At 44.3% G+C, this 16,259-nt stretch overlaps 1 protein-coding gene and 1 pseudogene across 2 annotated transcripts; both read left to right on the top strand.

Moving 5' to 3' along the window:
* Positions 1-5,831: 5,831 nt before the first annotated feature.
* Positions 5,832-7,349, top strand: LOC147965255 (uncharacterized; annotated as a pseudogene).
* Positions 7,350-10,450: 3,101 nt separating this feature from the next.
* LFR (ARM repeat superfamily protein) lies at positions 10,451-15,926 on the top strand. 2 transcript variants are annotated; one of them, XM_048678653.2, is made up of 8 exons: positions 10,451-10,735; positions 12,404-12,573; positions 13,848-13,981; positions 14,078-14,325; positions 14,793-14,895; positions 14,984-15,122; positions 15,217-15,344; positions 15,425-15,926. In XM_048678653.2, exons 1-8 carry the CDS (start codon positions 10,552-10,554, stop codon positions 15,684-15,686), a joined length of 1,368 nt encoding a protein of 455 aa, XP_048534610.2. In that variant the 5' UTR covers positions 10,451-10,551; the 3' UTR covers positions 15,687-15,926. The 2 variants fall into 2 exon arrangements, with proteins under 2 accessions (XP_048534610.2, XP_048534609.2); XM_048678652.2 differs by having other exon boundaries at positions 10,452-10,735; positions 14,790-14,895.
* The last annotated feature ends 333 nt before the right edge of the window (positions 15,927-16,259 follow it).

Raw genomic sequence — 16,259 nt, 5'->3', positions numbered from 1 at the left:
CTGGCTTCCTGCCTCCTGCCGGTGCTGCTGCAATCCGCCTCCTCTCCGGTGGCCCTAGAGTCATGGGGCACGGTGGATCTCGGCAAGGGTCAGCGGGAGGGCTTCGTTTTTAGTGATTTTTTCTAGTTTTGCTAGGGTTTGTGTCCTGCACAGAAAGACAAGACGGCGGCGGCTTCTTGAAGATGAAATAAAGGTCTCCCCGTTTAACCTTCGTTCCGGCGATGTGTCTAGCACCGTTGGTGGGCGTGTGAAGGTGTGTCTCCGGTGGATCTATCATTGGTGGATTTGCTCGGATCTCGTCGTTGTTCGTCTACGTTCGTGTGTCTTCGCGTTGGATCCTTCTGATCTACGGTATTCTTCATCTGCGGCGGTTGCTATTCTGGTGCGTTGGTCCTACAGGGCTTAGCACGACGACTTTCCGACTGTCTACTACAACAAGTTGGGCCCGACTCCGACGATGGAGGAGCGATGAGAGCGGCGCGCCTTCGGCTTGCTTCAGTGCTTGTAGTCGTCACTACGTGGTCTACGGATCTGAATGTAATTTTTTTAGTATTCATTGTACGATAAATAGATTAGAAATTTTCCAAAATAAATAAATAGCCAGCATGTTTTTTTATTGAGTTGGAAATAGACGACATGTATACTCCCATACTCCCTCCGGTCGGTTCAGATTTACAAGTCTCGCATGTATTTCAATCAAAAAAAACAAGGTCATTCAGGACTAGCCCTTGAAAGCATATATTTATAGAAGAAATCTCTAAGCAGCACGAGCTACTCCGGATTCTCATCCGTAATTTGATCAACAAAATATTAGTTTTTTTCTGCGGAAAAAACTTTCAATCTACTCATCTTCAATCATGGTAGTACAATGAACACTAGAAATAATAAAAATTACATCCAGATCCGTAGACCACCTATCGACAACTACAAACATTGAAGCGAGCCGAAGGCGTTAGTTACATGTTCGAAAAAAAAGTTATTGGATTCACCATTCAAGAGAAGCTTCTATGATGTATTCCCTCTGTAAAGAAATATGAGAGGGATTTGGTCACTAAAATAGTGATCTAAATTATATGCATGTACATCATATTTTGTTAATCAATTAATGGTCAAGGTCTTTCACTAATATGCTCCCATGGCCCCAATTTGAAAAAAGAACAATCAATTTCAAACGGTACAGAAAATCATTTTTTTTGTAAATGTGAACAGTGTAGTTTTTTAATAAATATTTCATATCCAAATTCAAAGTACACATCAAGAAACAAAAAAGACAAATCAAGATGTGAACAGTGTATGGGACAAGACATGTTCAGTCCCCATTAGGAAGTTTTTCCCCCTAGGTTTCGTCCCTAGGGTTCTCCAGTCCTCCGACGGCTACGGCGTAGCTGCCGTGAGTTACCATTGTTTCCCCGACAAATTCCCCACACGCGACCTTCCCCTACCTCTTGTTGTGCGTGCGGCAGTGGCTGGTGAAGCAATCGCCTGTGATCTAAGGTTTGGAGGAATCGGCATGGCGACTGATGGAAATAGCAGCGGATCAGGTAGTCAGCAGATGGAGGATACCAGCAAAATCTTGGAGAGGTTGAATCTAGAGGATGATGAGGCGGATGACCTAGTTTGGGAAGATGAGATCGATATTAATGAGATTAAACCGAAGTGGTTGGCACTTGGCCGGCTCTTGACAGGGAAGAGTTTCAGTCAGAGTGCATTGATAGGGGATATGAAAGCGGCGTGGAACCCTGCCCAGGCCGTTGTATGGAGAAGAATCAATGCGAACCTGTTCTCGATTCAATTCAATTGTCTTGGCGATTGGAACAAGGCCATGCACCAAGGGCCCTGGGACTTCCATGGATTTGCTCTAATCATGGCGGAGTATGATGGGTTTTCAAACCCTGAAAAAGTCAAGCTGGACAGATTGAAAACATGGTGTCAAATTCATAAGTTGCCGGATGGAGTGCTCAAAAGCAAGAGTGCTTTACAGAACCTTGCAAGCCGTATTGGTATGGTTGAGGAGGTTGTAACACCCTCGATGCGGCTATATCTCCCACGTGTCGAAGCACGACTTAGAGGCATAACCGCATTGAAAGCAATGTCGCAAGTGAGGTAATCTTCACACAACCCATGTAATACATAAGGAAAAAGATACATAATTGGCTTACAATCGCCACTTCACACAATACATGAATAAAGCATTACATCATCCCAAATACAATGAAGGTCCGACTACGGAACCAAAATAAAAAAAGGACCCCAAATGCGGCAAGGTCCCCGATCGACCCCAACTGGGCTCCACTACTGATCAACTAGAACGAAACAACACAAAGGACAAGATCTTCATCGAGCTCCTCCTGAGCTTGGTTGCGTCATCTGCACGGTCTCATCGGCACCTGCAAGCTGGTTTGGAAGTATCCGTGAGCCACGGGGACTCAACAATCTCGCACCCTCGCGATCAAGACTATTTAAGCTTATGGGTAAGGTAAAGGTATAAGGTGGAGCTGCAGCAAGCGACTAGAATATATGGTGGTTAACATACGCAAATGAGAGCGAGAAGAGAAGGCAAAGCACGGTCGATAAAAGTATGATCAAGAAGTGATCCTAGAACAACCTACGTCAAGCATAACTCCAACACCGTGTTCACTTCCCGGACTCCGTCGAGAAGAAACCATCACGGTTACACACGCAGTTGATTCATTTTAATTAAGTTAAGGTTCAAGTTATCTACAACCGGACATTAACAAATTCCCATCTGCCCATAACCGCGGGCACGGCTTTCGAAAGTTCAAATCCCTGCATGGGAGTCCCAACTTAGCCCATCACAAGCTCTCACGGTCAACGAAGGAATAGACCTCCTCCCGAGACATTCCGATCAGACTCGGTATCCCGGTACAACAAGACATTTCGACAGGGTAAAACTAAACCATCAACACCGCCCGAATGTGCCGACAAATCCCGATAGGAGCTGCACATATCTCTTTCTCAGGGCACACTCAGATGAGCCAGACGTCGAGTAGGCCAGCCCAGAGTTGCCCCCGGTAGCCCCGGACATCGCTCAGTTGGACCAACACTCAAAGGAGCACTGGCCCGGGGGGGGGGGTAAACAACAATATTAAATGTTGGTTAACATGGCAAGAGGTGAAGCATAACAAAAATACCTATCTAGTCAAGTTTAAAAGAGGCCGGAAGCAACGAACAACAATTTCGGTAAATCCTCATGTGCATATATTAGGTTCGGTATTGTTCTGCCCTAAACACAATTTTAGAGTTATTAAACATGCAAAAAAAGTACACCATGTTAAACTAGGCAAAATTCCACCCCATTTGCATATAAAGTTTGTTAGATTCCGAGTTACGGTTATTTAGTTACGAATTAAAGCATTTTAGCAAGTCATTTAAGCAAAATTAAACAAACAGCATTTTAAACATGTTAAACATGGATGAAAGTTGCATATTATGAAACTAGATGAAATTCTAAGCAAGTTTCATATATAATTTATTTAGATCCGATGCATGGTTGTGGAGTTATTAAATGCATGAAGTCTAGGGGGCTTCTTGTAAAACTGGTTATATCTGGATAAATGGACAAATCGTAGAACGGAAAAAAACATGCCATGGGCCGAAACTAGTAGGCCCAAAAGTGCATAGGGGAGGCGCTGGAGGGGCTGCCCACATCGGGCCAACAGGCCGAAGGGGGAGTAGGGTGGTGGGCCGGCGGATCTGGGCCGCGGAGACGCAGCCCATGCGGACGCGGTCAACGGTGACGGGCGAGCTCCTCCTACTCGAAGCAGAGGCGGGAACAGGCGTGGCGGCGGCGGTGGTCCGGCGAGGACGTCGACGGGACAAGGCGGGGAAGGCCGGGAACGAGCAGATGGCGCGTGGGGAGCTCGGATCCGGCACCAGACGCGGTCAACGGTGACGGGCGAGGCCGAGGAGGCCGGCGACGAGCTCGGCGGTGGCTCCTGCAAAAATGGCGGCAGCGCATGGCTTAGAGTAGAGGAAGAGCAAGGGAGAAAGGAGATGGGGAAGGAGAAGGGCGGCGGGAACGGCCTGCTGGTGCTCGTCGGCGGCGTCTCAGGTGGCCGGCGAAGCGAGGCAAATCGAGACGGCGGCGGGGTTCTGGATCAAGGGGCTCCTCCCCTCGAACCAGATCGGGAGCGAGGAAGCGGGAGGCGCTCAGGCCCTGGATGGGCTCGGGTGGGCCCCGCACGGGCCTGAGCGGGTCGCGGTGGATGGGGGCGCTGGAGGGGTGACGTGGCGCATCATGGATGGCCAGGAGCGGTGGCGCTGGCGGCTTCTACCCTCAGGGACGGCGCCAAGTGGCGTAGAAGGGGCGGCCGGTGCTGAAAACGAGGTGGGAGGTGGCGGCTGAGGGTAGGGGGAGGCTAGGTTGCCTGAAATGGACAAGGGGGTATCCATATATAGCAAAAGAGCTAGGGTTAGGGGATTTAGGGGGGGTTCGGACTCTCCGATCACGATCCGATGGCTCCGGTCGGAGTGGGGTTTGGTGGGCTGTGAAGAGGAGGTTGGGCTGAGATGAGAGGGAAGGAGTGCAGCCCGGCAACTGTTTCCGGAGGCCGAAAATGTCCGACGTTAGACAGGCTATACTGCCGCTATAGTTATCCGTTGGGGCATCAAACGATCTCCGAATGCGATGAAACTTGACAGGCGGTCTATCTACACCATAATAAGACCACACGTCAACTCTCATCCCATACCGAGAACATTTTCCGGCCACTTATAAAATACTATTTCGGACATGCCGCGGGCGCGTGCAAGTGTGTCTGGGCTCAGAACGGACAACGGAGAGAACGAGGAGGCCGGGACGGATACAAGTTTTGAAAACATGATGATGCAATGCACATGGTGACATGACAAGATGCGACACGCAAGCAAATGAGATGGCAACGACTGCGAATAACTAGAGGACACCTGGCACATCAGTCTCGGGGCGTTACAGAGGTACAGGTAACACTACCAAATGGTTTCATCGGGGAGTTTATAAGGGTTAGAGTGAAACTTGATGTAAACAAAAAACTGACTAGAGTTGTTGGTATTACAAAGGGAGGAGAAACAGAAAAGTATCCTGTGAAATTTGAGAAACTGCCGACCTTCTGTCATGCTTGTGGTTTGATGGGACATTGGCATGAAGAATGCGGGACGGGAGAACACGATAAATCAAAGTTTGAATGGGGAAATTTCCTGCTAGCTCCCCGGAGAGGCAGAGGAGGCGGTCGTGGAGGGCGTGGGACAGGTGATCGACAGGGAAGCGGGGATGATTATACTACCCGCGGGCGAGGTTTTGGCCATGGTAATGGTCGAGGAAGAGGAAACAATTCTTATTATCACCCTACTGAACCAAACAATGAAGGGTCTGGCCCTGTAATTTGGCGACACAATTATGTCCATGCTACAGATGTAGTCCCCGGAGGATCAAATGAAGGGGATACCATCACAGATCCTGAAGATCGGGACTTGCGAATGACCACAACATCAGATAACATCTTAGGGAAAAGGATTGCGGTTGACAGTAACTCAAGGGCTCCCCTGGTCGTGACTGGTAACACTGAAACTGATCAAACAACTCTTATCCCGTTTGTAGCTACCAAGGCTGCCAAGGAGCCAGAATGAGTAACAGTAGCGGAAAAAGTAAATCTTTTTGAAGGAGAAATAGATGGGGAGGAAAAAAGTCTCTCACTATCAGTATCAGGTACACCCCAAAAGAACGCGAGCAGAAAGAAGCTTAGGGGAATAGATGGTCAGGCTGTGGACACTAACCCAAATAGTACAGTTAATTTAGGATCGGCGACGCCCCTCGAGGGTGATCGCCGGGATCAATGAAACTACTAGCGTGGAACTGTCGGGGGCTCGGGAATGCCCCGGCAGTTCGTGCTTTGCTGGAGGTCCAGCGAAGTTACAATCCCGATGTGATGTTTTTGTCGGAGACACACCTTGACAGCTATCTGGCAGAGTGTTTAAGGAGAAAATTAAAAATGGATCAAAAGTTTGTATGTCCAAGTGACGGTAGGAAAGGTGGCTTGCTATTGCTTTGGAAGAGAGAGGTTAAAGTAAATAGACTGGACTTAGACCCAATGTTCATTGATGTGACAATAGAGGAAAGTAATAACAGTATTTGGAGATTGACTGGTATGTATGGCGAATTTCGTTGGGAGAACAAATATAAAACTTGGGACCGTATGAGATCATTACATCGGAGTCAGAATCTCCCCTGGTTGTTGATTGGAGACCTGAATGAAATACAAAATCTAAGTGAAAAGGAAGGAGGGAACCCACGGCCTCCACAATATATGCAAGCATTTTAGCAGGCTATAGATGACTGTGATCTCAGAGACATGGGATATGTAGGTGATGGTTACACATGGCAGAGGGGCAGAACTAGAGAAAGACTGGATAGAGGGCTCATTAATGAGTCATGGTCACAGTTATACCCCCATGCAGCACTCAAGAATAAATACTATAATCACTCTGATCATCGGCCTCTTCTAGTGGATACAGAGTTTTATGTGCAGAACATAAACGTAGCAGCGGGGGTGAAAAGATTCGAAGCAAGATGGCTGCATGAAAAAGAATTCAGTGATACGGTACTGGAAGCTTGGAACAAAGTGGGCGCTGACCCTAATGCACAGAATATCCATAGCAAGTTAAGTCAGATGCATAGCCTGTTTCATGACTGGGACCAACGAGTACTTAAGAAACCCAAGAAAAGGTTAAAGAAGGCGCAGAGAGAGTTGGAAAAAATTATGATGGGCCCTATAAATGATGAAACAGAGATCAAGAGGAAAGAATTAGCCGAGTTGGTCGAATACCTACTGGAAATAGAAGAAATCCATCATCTTCAGCGATCAAGGGCTACTTGGTTGAAGAATGGGGACCGAAACACAGGGTTTTTCCAGTCCTTTGCTTCGGCGAGGAGAAAGAAAAATATGATTAAAAAACTTAAAGATGGAAATGGTGATTTAGTGGAAGGTATGGCTGATCTCAACTCACACATACAGAATTATTTTGCTAATCTATTTACCAATGAGGTGCAGCAGGTTAATCATGAGATCATTGATAAGGTGCAAACTAAAGTTTCAGTTCAAATGAATAACATGTTACTTGCTCCATTCACAGCAGATGATGTGAAAAAGGCAGTGTTCAGTATAGGGGACCTAAAGGCACCAGGGCCCGATGGTCTACATGCAATATTTTTTAAGAAGTTCTGGCATATTTTGGGTGATGAGATTACACAAGAGGTTTTATTAGCCATCAACTCAAAACAGATCCCAGCTAAATGGAATGACACCTCAGTCGTTCTTATACCCAAGGTTGACAATCCGGAGATGATAACTTAATATAGACCAATTAGCTTATGCAATGTATTATATAAAATCATATCTAAGATGCTTGCAGGGAGGTTAAAGAGTATTTTGCCAGAAATCATTTCTCCTACACAAAGTGCATTTGTGCCTGGCAGGCTTATTACTGATAATGTTCTTATCGCTTACGAATGTGTGCATAAGATTAAGAATAAGAGAGCTGGACAGACTGGGTTATGTGCTGTGAAGTTGGATATGCATAAGGCTTATGATCGGGTTGAGTGGATTTTTCTTCGAAGTATGATGGAAAAACTTGGGTTCCATGAGCAATGGATTGATATGGTTATGGCATGTGTAAGCTCTGTGAGATATAAGATTCGTTTTAACTCTCAAGAAACAGATATGTTTGTTCCATCTAGAGGCATTAGACAAGGGGATCCCCTATCCCCATATCTTTTCCTCATTTGTGCAGAAGGTCTCTCTAGTATGTTGTAGTTTGAAGAAAAAGTTGGTGGCCTTGATGGGGTTAGAGTGTGCAGAAATGCACCATCAGTCTCACACCTTTTATTTGCTGATGATTATCTAATTCTCATGGAAGCGGATGTCCTAAATGCAACTTCCTTACAGCATGTACTAGACACTTATTGCCAAAGTTCAGGTCAGATGGTGAGCTTATCAAAATCAAGTATTTTCTTTAGCCCAAATACACCTGTGGTAACCAGAACTGAAGTTTGTGAAATTTTACATATTGTAACTGAAGCACTATCAGATAGATATATTGGCCTACCTGCTATTGTGGGTGCAGACATAAGTGATTGCTTCAAACACTTTCGAGAAAGAATCAAAGCTAGATTGATCGGCTGGATGGAGAAACAGTTATCCACTGGAGGTAAAGAGATTCTACTTAAGGCGGTGGCCCAATCTATCCCTGTTTTTGCTATGTCGGTTTTCTGTTTACCTAAGGGTGTTTGCAAGGATATCACAGATGTAATAGCTCAATTCTGGTGGGGAGATGATGAAGAGAATAGAAAGATGCACTGGTATTCATGGTGGAAACTCTGTTTTCCAAAGAGCGAAGGTGGTATGGGTTTTCGGGACCTTTATTCTTTTAACTTAGCCATGTTGGCTAAACAATGTTGGAGATTAATCACAGACCCAGACTCCCTCTGTGCTCGGGTTTTGAAAGCTAAATATTATCCAAATGGGAGTTTGCTACAAGCTACACCGAAACAGGGGGCGTCTTTCACTTGGCAAAGTATCTTGAAAGGTCTAGAAACTTTTAAGAAGGGTTACATCTGGAGAATTGGATCAGGTGAGACTGTAAACATTTGGTGTGATCCATGGATTCCGGCTAGCCCAGGCAGGAAAATAATTACACCCCGTGGCCAAACAGTTTTATCACAGGTTAGTGATCTCATCGACCCAAATACTAGAATCTGGGACGAGGAACTGCTCACTATATCTTCAATCCCGTGGATGTGCGAAGGATCTTACAAATCCCGCTAAACCACCAAGCTTTTGATGATTTTATCGCATGTCATGCAAATAAAACTGAAACTTTTTTTGTCCGAAGTGCGTATAAAATACAGTGGATGTATACCTTCAGAGAACATACAAATATTAATTTAGTCCCGAGTGGCTCTACCCCTTTGGCAATATGGAGTATACTCTGGAAATTAAATATTCCTCGTAAAGTTCAGATCTTTTGCTGGCGTGTATTGCATGGAATAATCCTTCTAAAGTCAATACTAATGAATAGGCATATAGGGACTAATGGAGCATGTCCGATATGCCACCAAGGTGCCGAGGATCTCTGCCACCTGCTTTTCACTTGTCTGCATGCTAAGGAGATGTGGCGATGCTTGAGGATGTCTGAGATAATTGACCATGCCAGTGTTGTTGATAGATCCGGTTCAGCGATCTTGGAATATTTGTTTCTAATGCCGGATAGTCCCCAAATCCTTGAACCAAGTCTGAATTTTAAGCAGGTAATCGCGGTCACATGCTGGTACTTATGGTGGATAAGAAGGCGTATTACACATAATGAATCTGTCCCTCCGATAGTCCGATGGCCGATCTCTGTACTGGCTATTGCAAGCAATTATGAGAAGGCATTTACCAAAACCTTCAGGCCTCAGGAATATAAATGGGTTAAACCCAACCCCAAAATTGTGAAAGTGAATGTAGATGCGGCGTACTATCAGGATGAAGGAATGGGAGCAACATCAGCGATAATATGAGATGAAAAAGGTAATTTTATTGCAGCTACTTGCAAATTTATTCCATTTGCTGCTGATGTAGTCACAACTGAAGCTATGGCCATGAGGGATGGTCTTAAACTAGCTAATTCTCTTGGGTTCAATCGATTGGAAGCTGAGTCTGATTCTATGCAAGTCATCAACTTTTGTACCGGTCAGTTGAGATGGTGGGACGCAGCGGCAACAATTTTCGCGGAGTGTGTGGACACAGCTACATTAATTGGGAAGGTCATCTATAAACATTGTTATCGATCATCGAATCAAGCAGCGCATGTGCTAGCAAACTATAGTTATTGTAATAAGATCTCGTTGGTTTGGATGAACGAGCCCCCTGACGTGTTGGTCAGCAAGCTCGTAGACGATGTATCTATTATTTAATTTCAATAAAGCTAGCCATGATAGCCTTTCCTCAAAAAGATGTGAACAATGTAGTTTTTTTAATACTATCCATGCTTTTGTTTTTATTGACACTGTTGATGCTGAATTTTTCCTTTTCTTTCCTTTATATGTACTTTGAATTTCGTTCTGATCTTTTTAGAAGTTGTAGACACATGTGTTATGAACATTCACAATCTTTTTATGGAACTTTTTGTAGTGTTTATTAAATTTAACCTTTTCAGGTTGTTATCATGGGAGTATGTAACTGGTGGTATCACTTGATATTGACTTATAAACTTGATCATGAGGAGTATATCTCAAAGAGTACTATATGTTTGGTAATGATTTCGTTACCATTTTCTTTTTCTTTTCTAGATCTACTTTTCATTGTCCTGACTTGAACTTATGTTTTTTTTTCTTCAGAAAATGACAACCTGAAAAAAAAAACTTGAATCAACACCCTCTGCACGATCGATCGCAATTCGACGGGTGAAACGGGCTCTATTTCCACACTTTACCTGTCTGCCGACGCACCCTGCTCCCCTTCTACCTCCACGCCCGAACCTCCTCCGAGCTAAGTGAAGAGTTCCAAAACCCTAGCCATGCAGAAGCAGACGGGCAAGACCGGTGGAGGCGGCGGTTCCGCCGCGGCCAAGCGCGGCCGCCCGTTCGGAAGCACCACCGGCAGCGGGGCTGCAGCCGCGGCCGCCGCGGCTGCCGTCGGCGACCCGGCGGCGCCGGCCGCCCTCGTCGGACCTTCCCTCCATGTCCTCACGGCTCTCTCCGGTGAGCGTCTCCTTCGCCTCTTATTAACCTTCAAACCGAGAATCCGGTGGGTTCTAGGACATCAATGGTGGCAAACCACGTGTTGGACCCTCCAATTGGAGTCGACTTGTTGGGGGGAAATCAGGAGCTCTCTATTTCAGCTGCAGCTGCAATACTGTCGAGTAATTACATGCCAACTATTGAAACGAAACACATGTGTTAAGCCTTGGATCTAAGATTTGCGTACCAGAGCCCACGTTATGGGAAAACAGAGGGACGCTTTGACTCTGAGTGCTGGTTCGCCTCGGTTAATTATGTCTTGTGGATGTCTTGTTGGGAATCACCATATCTCGTGATTGTCAAGTGTAATGTTGGAATTATTAAAAAAACTGCCATCAGCTGCATGATAAAGAAGTTAAAGATCAAGGGTTACTGTTGAAACCGAGAGACCTTATCATTCTTCTGCCCCCTTCAGATCCCGGCTCATACCTCACAAACCAGCTTCAGTCGGAAATCATATGCCTTCCCAAGCTGGTAGCAAATTTGATCCTAATAGATAATATTTGAGCACACAAGCATATGCTTTTTGAAGCCGTGTGCTGCTAAAAAACCAAAGCACCTAGCAAGATTACTTTTAGGTTAGATCTTCCCTGTTCCAATTCTTGGACACGTAATTCTGGCTTCAGCGGAACAATGACTAATCTATAGGATACTTACCGAGCTGAGGCTGCTCTAACCATGATAGATACCTAGGCTTTTTTAGATTGATCAAAATCGTACAATAAACGTGAACATGAAACTTGTTTTATTCTTAGGGAAAAGTTGCATATTACGGGAAAATAGTTTGTAGCAAATGCAGAAGTCCATTAGTGATGTTTAATCACATTTATCTCTTCAGCATACAATACTTTGGTGGGGTTTACTGCCAATATTTCATGGCTTCTCTTCGCATTATGTTGGATCATGATAATCCCGTTGGGTTGAGCACGCTTTGCGTAATTGTGTGTTTGAATACCTATTTTTTTTTCTTGGCCAAGTTGGAAACAGACTTTTTGTGCTCTGCACATTTGAGATGAAATGCAAGAGGTCAACCTGTGTTTGGTTTATCTGCATTTAAGATGAAATGTGAAATGTGAAAGATCAATGATTGGATAAGAGGATCTATCTACGTTTATTTTATCCATTGTAATATATGTTTTAATATCTTCTTTTTCCACAACAGCCAAGAAATTAGCAGCACACAGCATATCATAGCAACCACAAACTGAGCCTACATGATGATTAATTTTCATGTTTCCATTTGTGCTTGCACGAGAAAATGTGAATGAACTCGAGCATGGGCTGTGAATGCATGTACATGTGTTGTGGTTTTCCCAGTCATCAAACAAGATATATTTTGGCTGAGTAGTTGAGGAATTGCGTCGCGGTATATATCTTTTATTTTCTCTGTGACCAGCTGTCTGTCTCTCCCTTGTCACAAATGCAGACAGCCCTTGTTGTTCCAGTTTACTCAGACAAGCAGGTTGTTGGCCTGTTAGTAATTTTTTGTCCCATTTGATACAGATGATGCCTCACTTCTGTGACATGAGCTTGAAATGCATGATCTGTCTTTTCTAGTATGCTTAATGGTTACCTGCATGACTATTTGGCAGAAGGCAAGTTAACTTCTTTTTGTTGTGAATTTTTCAGATCAGAACAATAAAAGAATTGTCCTTGCATTGCAAAGTGGGTTGAAGAGTGAGATATTATGGGCATTGAACGCCCTCACAGTACTCTCTTTTAAGGAGAAGGATGACCTCCGACGGGATACAACACCTCTTGCTAAAGTTCCTGGGCTATTGGATGCCCTCCTTCAAGTTGTAGGTGCTTAGTTCCTGTTCTTCCTCTCCAGCTTGATCTAGCTGTTACTGGATCATGCATTGCATGCTTAGTTCTCCAGGTTCCCAATTCCTTTGTCATTCACTGCTTAATTTGTTTGCACTATTGTTCATTTAAAATAATTAACTAATCTAGCATAATCTGTTGAATATAATTAAGTAAGTTATATTTAAAATAATTAATTTAGCTAGTCATCCTTTATCATCAACGTTGGAAAAAAGTGTGATCTTCTCACGCAAAATCTAGGATTTGGCGTCATTGTCGTAGCTGTACAGAAAAATTCTAAAGATATGTTTTGTTATTTACACATACCATTTGTCGATTGGTTGCCAAAGTTTTTATATCTAATTTGACTTCTAAGAGCTTCTCCAACAGATGATGTAAAATACATCACCAAAAAGTGGGTATTACATCACCAAAAAACACCCAACTCCAACAGATGATGTATAATAGATGATGTAAAACTAGTGCAACAACAGATGATGTAAAACTAGTTGAACTACTACATCATGAGGCTATGCGGCTCGGCGGCGGCGGCGGCGATGATGGAGATTTTCTCCAAATCGAGCGACGGTGGCCGAGCGACTTCGATTCGGCCAAAGACGAGGCATGCGGCAGCGGGGCAGCGGCAGAGTCTCAGGGAGACGACCGGAAGATGTTGGCGGAGGCTGTGCAGGTGCTGGCGGGGACGGAGATGCTTCAAATCGGGGGCGGTGCGGCGGAGGCAGAGCTGCTTTGATTCCGGCGATTTCGAGGCGTGGGGCGACGGAAAAGCGGCGGATCCGGCGGCGGCGGGGTGCGGCGGGGCCCGGTGGGTGCTGGGCGGGCGGCGTGGCGGTGTGGTGCAGCGGAAGGCAGAGCGTTCGCGTGGTGGGAAGGGGGAATGAAGGTTCCAGTGTCACTTGGGCTTCGCGTGGCGCGGCTGCGTTTTACATCTAGATGTAAAATCTGCCCCTAAGTGATGTATATTTGCATCCCTTGGTGATGCATTTTACATCAGATGTAATTTTTTGCATCTACATCATCTGTTGGGGGGACCTTTTTGGGTCTTGGTGATGTATATTTTTGTTATTTATACGTCTACATCATCTGTTGGAGATGCTCTAAGGTTTTTGCACAAGACTGAGTTCTAAAGTCTGCTAAGTTATGTGTTCATGTTGATTTCCATTTTTCCACGAAAAGGGGTAGTGCTTTTATCGGGCTGTACTATTGGTTTTTCCTTGCATTCTGTTTGATGCTCTGTCATCTTATACAGATTGATGACTGGCGAGATATTGCAATTCCTAGGGACCATACAAAACCACCAAGAGTAAGAACTTTGGGTGTCAATACAACAATCTCAGGATTTGGTCTTGAAAATGTTGGGAAAGTATACTCGGACAGCACCACGTATGTCATTGTTGATCTCATCAATATCTTGAGTACTCATCTCGTTTTCATGATTCGCGCAACATACTTATATTCTTTGAAATATGGTAATTTCAGTCCTCCAAATGATCAATCAAAGATAGAGGGCTCCACTATCACAAAGAAGAGATCTGCAGGATTTTTGTTTGATGAAGATGGTCTTTTTAATATTGATGATGAAGGACGGACAGAGAGGCAACAGTGTGCTGTTGCGGCTTCCAATATAATCCGCAATTTTTCTTTCATGCCAGAAAATGAGACTATCATGGTCCAGCATAGACATTGCTTGGAGACTATATTTCAGTGCTTAGAAGACCAAAATGCAGGTAAAATTTCATACTAGGTTATTGTCTTTAGTTTTTAATTCCCAGGCATCTATGCTATGTTCCTTTTATTCAGTTCCTCTATTCTACATATACAAATTAATTTGTCCTTGACTGAATATGTGATTTTAAAATATGACTGGATATATCTGTGCCAATTTTCTTGTGTGTTGATTATTTTACTGCAAATGACACCTATGTATGCTTTATTTGAGCTGCAGATGCTTTCATCCAAATATTTATTATTAATGTGACCTATTTGATTTTTGTGTTGGGGTTATAGAGCAAAATAGAAATGTCACGAAATTGCCATTTGTTTCTTCATATAGTAATTTGATTGAATATCTGTAGTGGATCAGATGAGTTGACCTAGGACTATGTATTGCTAAGACAACAGTTCCGTTACTTGCAACAAATATTGTAAGACTTGAAAACTTATCTTTGTGTGCATTTCTACCATCTGACAGAAGACGATGAGCTCATAACAAACATGCTGGAGGCCCTTGTTAATTTAGCCCCTGTTCTGGATCTGAGAATCTTCAGCTCGTCAAAGCCATCATATATTAAAATGACGTGAGATAGAAGTTCATCATGAGTGTTTTTCTCAATCTTCCCTTTTTATGTTGTTCCTTATTATTTTCCTTGGCTTTCTGCAAGACAGTGAGAAAAGCGCAGTTCATGCCATAATGGGCATGCTTTCCTCTTCAATAAAAGCATGGCATTGTGCTGCTGCTGAATTGATTGGGCGGCTGATAATCAATCCAGACAATGAATCGTTCCTTGTTCCTGTGATTTCACAGGTAAATCCTTGGTTTAGCAGACAGAGTCCTCTATTTACTATTTTATGCTATATAGATGGATGATTTTAAATAAAGCTATTTACTTGATATACAGATATACAGGAGATTGGTTGATCTGTTGAGCGTGCCAGCATTTGATGCACAGGCTGCTGCTGTTAGCGCCCTCTACAACGTATCAGAAGTGAACGTGGATTGTAGGCTGAAGCTGGCTAGTGAGCGATGGTAAAATCTGTTTGATTTTGTCAGTGATAGCATACCGTGACGCAAATTTTGATTTGTTGTTTCAATGTCGATTGGAACAGGGCTGTGGATAGGCTTCTAAAGATCGTGAAGGCACCACACCCTGTGTCGGAGGTCTGTAGGAAAGCAGCGGTGATACTGGAGAGCCTCGTCTCGGAGCCTCAAAACAGGATGCACCTCCTGGTTCACGAGAATAACTTTGCGGAGATCCTGACGTCGGAAGGGAAATACTCGGACACGTTCGCTCGGATTCTGTACGAGCTGACTGCGAGGCCGAGCAACAAGGTGACGTCTGGGCAAGCTATCTGGGGAAACATAAACTGATGCATGTGTTGACCCCTTGACGTGTTGTTAAAATCTAGGTGCTTTTATGCTGAGGTATCATTTTAGTTTCTGACTGCATGTGGTAACAACCTACTAGCTGTATTTAGCTCCATTTGATATGTTTGTTTTAGAACTTTGTTGAAGCAAGGTCTTGGTGGCACTGTGTCAGAACGCAGCATGTCTCCTGTGATATATGTATACTGCTAGAATACAGTCCGGCCGGTACTCTTTTTTCTTGAATACGCTAAGGAAGCGTATCATTGCATTGATAGGAGAAAAAAGAGAAGGTACAGGGGTGGGAATCATAGCCTCGTGCGCACGGATGGCGAGCCTATGAAAAGGAAGCGTATCATTGCATTGATAGGAGAAAAAAGAGAAGGTACAGGGGTGGGAATCATAGCCTCGTGCGCACGGATGGCGAGCCTATGAACCCGGGGGAGCAGAGGTAGGGGGTGCTCAGCCCCAACAATTACAATGTCAGGTTACAAAACGGTTCGAACCGAAGCTAGTGCGATCCTGTTCCCGTAAGCAATGGTGCAGTAAACTATGGTAATTATGACTTGAATATTTGTT

Source organism: Triticum urartu, chromosome 6A (assembly GCF_056163025.1).
Source record: "Triticum urartu cultivar PI428250 chromosome 6A, HENAU_Tu73, whole genome shotgun sequence".
NCBI lineage: Eukaryota > Viridiplantae > Streptophyta > Magnoliopsida > Poales > Poaceae > Triticum > Triticum urartu.
This window is presented reverse-complemented; position numbering and strand designations above follow the sequence as displayed.

What these genes read in the sequence shown, in the direction of transcription:
- LFR (XM_048678652.2), top strand. Translation starts at nt 10,552, where the DNA reads ATGCAGAAGCAGACGGGCAAGACCGGTGGAGGCGGCGGTTCCGCCGCG. An exon ending in CCATCATATATTAAAATGAC is followed by an intron (nt 14,896 to 14,983) that starts GTGAGATAGAAG and finishes TCTGCAAGACAG; the next exon opens with TGAGAAAAGCGCAGTTCATG. An exon ending in TTGTTCCTGTGATTTCACAG is followed by an intron (nt 15,123 to 15,216) that starts GTAAATCCTTGG and finishes CTTGATATACAG; the next exon opens with ATATACAGGAGATTGGTTGA.